The sequence below is a fragment of the Apaloderma vittatum genome, unplaced genomic scaffold (assembly GCF_000703405.1).
Source record: "Apaloderma vittatum isolate BGI_N311 unplaced genomic scaffold, ASM70340v1 scaffold26815, whole genome shotgun sequence".
NCBI lineage: Eukaryota > Metazoa > Chordata > Aves > Trogoniformes > Trogonidae > Apaloderma > Apaloderma vittatum.
In genome coordinates, this window is record NW_009719259.1 from 18216 (window position 1) to 23817 (window position 5602).

At 53.1% G+C, this 5602-nt stretch overlaps 1 protein-coding gene across 1 annotated transcript in view; it reads left to right on the top strand.

The window, feature by feature from the left end:
* Positions 1-5602, top strand: part of PEMT (phosphatidylethanolamine N-methyltransferase) — a 35676-nt gene that overhangs the window by 16718 nt on the left and 13356 nt on the right. The window contains exon 2 of the mRNA XM_009870566.1: positions 1614-1729. Coding sequence (XP_009868868.1) covers positions 1614-1729 — 116 coding nt within the window. The remainder of the gene's footprint in view (positions 1-1613; positions 1730-5602) is intronic.

Here is a 5602-nt window from a genome sequence, read left to right on the forward strand (position 1 = left end):
AATTTCCAGGGAATTAGGAAGCGGGTACATATAACCAGCACGTGGCTGCCTTTTTCCATCTGTGACTCAATCACCTGTATGGTCACTTCTTTTGACTTTCCAAAGGTAGAAACTCACCCTATATTTCTTTTTTCCACTCTCTCAGCACTCAAACAGCGGCTCCCATTTTAGCAGCAGCGTGACGCATGGTGTTTTAAATTCAATTTAGAATACAAACTATTTATACCAGCCAGGAAAAGGCAGTGAAGCAGCTCTCTCTGTCATGAGTGGATTTGTAATTTCAGAGCAATCATTGCATAACTAATTGAATCAGCTCTCAGCATGTGAAATCGCTGCCCTGCTTATCGGAGGTTTTCATCGTTCTCCCCTCCTGAAGCCACAGTCCCCCTCCACCAGCAGCACTTTGTGTTTCTGCATCAGCCTGAGAAGAAACCGAGACCCGCAAAGCCACCTTTGTTCTGCTCAAATAGAGCCAATAAATTAGCAAAAGACATTCAGAGGAGATGAATAGCTGCGTTGCGGGTGCCCCCTCCCAAAAAACCGCTCAGGCTTCATGCGAGGGAGTGAAGTGCATTTGAAGCCGAGAGACAAAGCCCCAGCCGTGCCTGAGAAGCAAATTGGTGCCGAGGCGTTCTGCTGCCTCCCACCTCCTCCCGCTTCGCTGCCCAGCTCTGCTCTGCTTGGCGTGAATTTAGGGTGTGATCCACACCCCGGGCTCGGCACCTGAAAACAGAGCCTAAAAGAGGCGACAAATACAGCAACGGGGTACAGGAAAGGTGGGGAATAGAGAAGCTGTAAGGATTTTCGTCAGCGTGGGAATGAGGGGTCTTGGGCTTGGTGACTTGGCTGGATGCAGCCTTGTAGATTTTGGGAGCAGCTCCAGGGTGAGAGAGGGGGCGCCTCCATCAGCTGCGAGGGGGTTTGGGCAGGGGCCTGTCAGCTGCTGCAGAAAAAAAATGGCTTAATATTGCAGCCAGAGGAAAAAATATGTGCTGCAAAGGATGCGAAAGGCTCCGTGGAGATGCCACCTGCGAAGGCATGAGTCCTGGGCTCTCCCCAGACGGGCTGGATGGGTTTAGGGGTTGCAACTGAGACAGAGACATGAGAATGAGTGAGGGGTGGAGATGAGCCCTTAGTGGTGGCAGCTGCTGGGTGCTGGTGAAGGTCAAGTGGCTCAGCCTGTGTGAGTGGAAGCAGATCTCTGGCAGATCTTGTCTGGGGGGAGCTCACAACCTTTGCTGGATGTGCACAGGGAGGAGTTGGTCCTGCCAGGTATGGTTCCTTGAGGCTGGATGTACGAGATTGTTGCCAGAGTCCAGCAAATGAGACCTGGATGTCCGTGTGATCCATCCCCTCCTCAGAGATCTGTTTTCCTTCCAAGACAGTGATATTAGGCTCCGTGGCAGGAGCCTCTGGTGGCCTGAGGACAGCCTTAGCCTTGGTGGACACATGTTGTCCAAGCTATATATTCCCCAAAACTGATGTGTAGGGTGTTTTTCTTTTTAAGAATGTGGCGGGGGGTGTTTCTGCTGGCTGTCGTAGTGTGCAAGGACATACAGCAGGGGTGCTCAGGCACCCTCAACCACCCGCTTTCTTTTCTGTTGTCTCTTCAGGTAGCCAGATGGGAGCACAAAACGCGAACGCTCAGCCGAGTCTTCGGCTCTCCACATGCTGCTTGCTACTGCCTGGGCACCGTTATCCTCATCCTCAACGGTGTGCGGAGCCACTGGTAAGGAGCTCACCCTACTGCTACGTAGCAATGCGAGGAAATATAGGGGGCGGTGCGGGATGTTTGCTCTGTAGTACTGGGTCCAGCCCCAGCGTATTGCTTTTATGTAGTTGGATACCTTCAGCCAGCAGCAGGTTTATTCCAGGATTCGTAGCAGGGATGAAGGATGCGGCTGCACGGCCAAAACCGTCAGCATCAGCAGCTGTTGGGTGTCGCAGGTTTTCTTGTTCAGCTCTCTGGGGTTGGTTTTCGCCTGCCCTGAGAGCAGCCTGGGTGACAGGGGGGCTGTTTGCTCAGGATCGATCGTATGTAACAGCAGAATTCTTGAATTTTCTCGTTTAAAAAAAAAACAAACCAAAACCATAAACAAAATTAAACCTGTTTTTAAGAAGCCGCGGTTTCCTGTGTAGAAGAACAGGATTATCTGTGCACTTAGCAAGCAGTCTCTTTAAACTCTTATCTGCAATCTCTTTAAATACCACCTGTGCTAGCTAATAGTATTATATGACTGATGCACCGTACACCATGGGAATATGTCCTTTGACGTTCTGAGTGCAGCAGAGAGGCTTACTGCAGAAGATTTCCTCAATGCCAGCAATTTATCTGCGGTCTGGAAGGCTTTATCTTCAACGCTGTTAGGAGAGACAGACTCCCTTACTAAATTCCCAGATTCAATTATGCCAGGGTCAGAGCTAATGGGTTGTTTAGTACTTTGGGCAATTTCCCAGGCGCAGAGATCTCAGGTTGGAATTTGCACATGTATTTAAGAGCTTTGCCTTCCTGGAAGTGACACCAAGACCTGCCCTTGCCCTTCTGCGTTTGTCCCGGCTACTGCTTATTGCAGAAACTGGAAGAAAGCTTGCAGTGAATGGGGCTGTAATTGAATGCAGGCAATGCAGAGGGCATGTGCGTGTTCTGCTGATGTCTTAGCAACACAGAGGGCTTGGATTTCGCTGGGGAATGTCTCGGCAGTCTTTTGCACAAATGACAGAGGCGCTTGTCTGGGAAGCAGTGCAAAGCCCTGTGCCTGCCTTTAATTAAAAACACAGCTGATGGAGGGACACTCTTTGTTCCCAGCGGTCCTGTGAGCTCCTGGGTGAGCGAGGCTCGCTGGGTCATGGCGAGGCACTGATGGGGAGAGCCAAAGAGACCCCATTTGTTCCAGCACTACATCACACTTTGCCCCTGCAGACTTCTCAGGGCCAGTATCGCCAGCTGCCGTGTTTCTGCGCTCTGTCACCAGTCTGTGAGTGCCACGGCGTGGCTCTGCCTGCGCAGCCCGTGAGTCGGGTCCTGAAGAAGACAGCGAGGTCAGCCCAGAGGTGTGGAAAAGCTCCGTTTGGACCTTGGTTTTACAGGGAGAGGCTGTAGAAGATGAGGCAGATCACCCTCAGCAAAACATGGAGAAGACATCAGCCCATCCCGGTGGGCCAAGGCCATTTCAGGCGATTGCAGTGTGAAGTTTATTTTCCTCGGGTGTTTCAATGTAATTGGGTCATTCCTTTGCACTTTCTTAGCCCTGAAGCTGGCCTGAGTGATGGCTGGCAGGCTTTGGAGGCTGTTCAAGCAAGGCAAGCCCTTAACTGGGGGAGTGGTGGGATGGTTTCAGGGTGGTCACCAGAGCACCAACTGCTGGAGTTGCCCTGAAACGCACTTGGGAGACTCAATACCTTGGTTCCCAGCTCAGCAAGCCCTCTGCGACTGCTCAAGGCTTATTGCTCAAGCCTGAAGAGGCTGTGTGCTTTGGGAAGGGTTCATCCTGCCCCTTGCCCTTGCCTGAAGATATCAGCCAGGTCCAAACCAGGGTTCAGCTGGCCAGGGAAGGGTTCACGGGTCGTATGACACAGGCACTGTCACCTCAGCGATGCCGGGAGGGATGTGTCTCACCCACCTTTGCTATTTCGCTTCTCCCTTTATTTTATTTTCTGAGTCACTGGTACCTGAGCGCGGTGATGAGAGCAGGTTTTCCGCTTCTCGGCCCCGTGAAGGCAAGCCGGCCGGCAAACGTGAGCTGCGCTGCTTGCTTCAGCAATGCGTTGAGGCTCGCTTGCGCAGAGCGTGCTGGCTGCTGACAGCGAGCAAAAAGGCACCCTCGGGGGGGTCCTTCCACCCCCGGTGCCTTAATCCAGCCTTTAAAACTCTTCTCTCTATGCTTTGGGAACTTTGTATGTGGGTGGGGGCTGGCAGGGAGCGATTGAGGAGCCCACGGGATGTCTCTCTTGTTTTTAAAACCTCGCTTCCTTTTCACAACTGATTTTTTTTGAGAGGCTCCAAGCTGGGGGCGGAGGAGGGAAGGGCAGAGCAGACAGAAACTTTGCAAGTGGGTTGATATCTCGGCTGAAAGCACCGGGGAGCTGGAGCTGCTTCGCCACCACCCCCATGTGGGGGTCTCTGCCGTGGTCCTGTCCTGAGCTCGGCGCTGGGATGCTCTCGTGCAAGCTTTGCTCCAAAGGGATACCTTGGGTGTAAGAAGGGGAATGTCTGGTGCTCAATTAAGCAATTAGGTGCTCCCCAGCTCGGAGCTTCGTTATCAGCCTTGGCTTGCTTCTGAGAAGCAATCCAGAATGACTTGTGACCAGGGGAGACCTACTTAGTCATCTGCGTAAGACGAGCATCCCTAATTGCTTTGGTGCGATGATTATTTTTATTACAGCCGTATTCTTTCCGCAAGAAGCAGGGGACTTCCATCACTGAGGCTCTTATCTGTGAAAACAATTCCTGAACTTTTGAACTATTCGCACTGCGTGCGCTGCCCCAGCAGTTTGTGACTGTTGCCTGTGTGACGTGGGACGTGACAACCTTCGCTGTCCTCCAGACTCGCATCCAGTGTCACTCCCTCCTGCCATACCACGCTGCCGATATCTTTCCCTCATCGGCTCTATAATTAGCTGCCGGCGTTGCTTCTGAGCCCTCCTGCTCCCTTTTGCACACCCGTCTCGGGGCAGGTGTGTGTGTGCAGGGGGGTTTTGTATGCAGGGAGCTCGTGAACTTCCCACCTCAAGGGTCTCGGGGTGTTTGTCTGAGCTGTAAAGGCAACACCCAGGTGTGCACCCTGAGTGGCAGGGTTTGCAGATGCGAGGAACTCCGGGGGTTCAGGTGGATGTGAGCCCTGAGAGGGTTTGGGCTCAGCAGGTGCCGTGCTGCTGGTAGGTGAGGAGCCCCTGGGCATCAGGTGGGCTTTTTGCTGATGCCTCTGAGAAAACGAGTCCACCTTGAGATGGGATTTTGCGCAAGGAATGGGTTGTTTGTCACTGGTAGCGCCTCTCGGCTTTCTGCTCAGCGCTGTTTAGTTTTGTGAGCTAGCGCCATGAACGAGCGTGGTGTAAATGGTATCGATCGGAGAACCGTGTGGCCTTTTGTGTGGAAATGGCCAAGTTTGATGGGAATCGAGCACGGCCTGGTGGTCCCGTTCGAGCTAGGCTGCCAGCAACCTCGGGTGGCTGTCCAGGAAAAGCCCCAGGCAGCCGACAGCACCTTCTGCTCGCCCTGACGCGTCTGCCGGGCGTCCGATGAGGAAAGTGGGCAGCCGAGATGCGTGGCGGGGGGAGACAAGCTGGCACGGCCCCCAGCTGACCTAAATAACAATCACACCGGTGCCAGCAGAAAAGCAAAGCCATTATTGGCAAAAGAAGCTGTGAAGATGATGACCGGGCTAACAATTGCCGGTGGGATCAGTAAGATGATTTTTCGTGTTCTCGAGGTTGGTGGTTTTTTTTTCTTTCCCCAAATGAACAAGATCTTTTGTTGCGGCGTGTGCTGCTGGGCACCACCGGATGGTTTTGCCCCAGTTGCTTCTGTTTGCTGAGAAGAACAAAACCTCAGGCGTGAGGGTACAGGCTGACGTCCCTCGGGGCGTGTGCCGCGGCTTGCCGT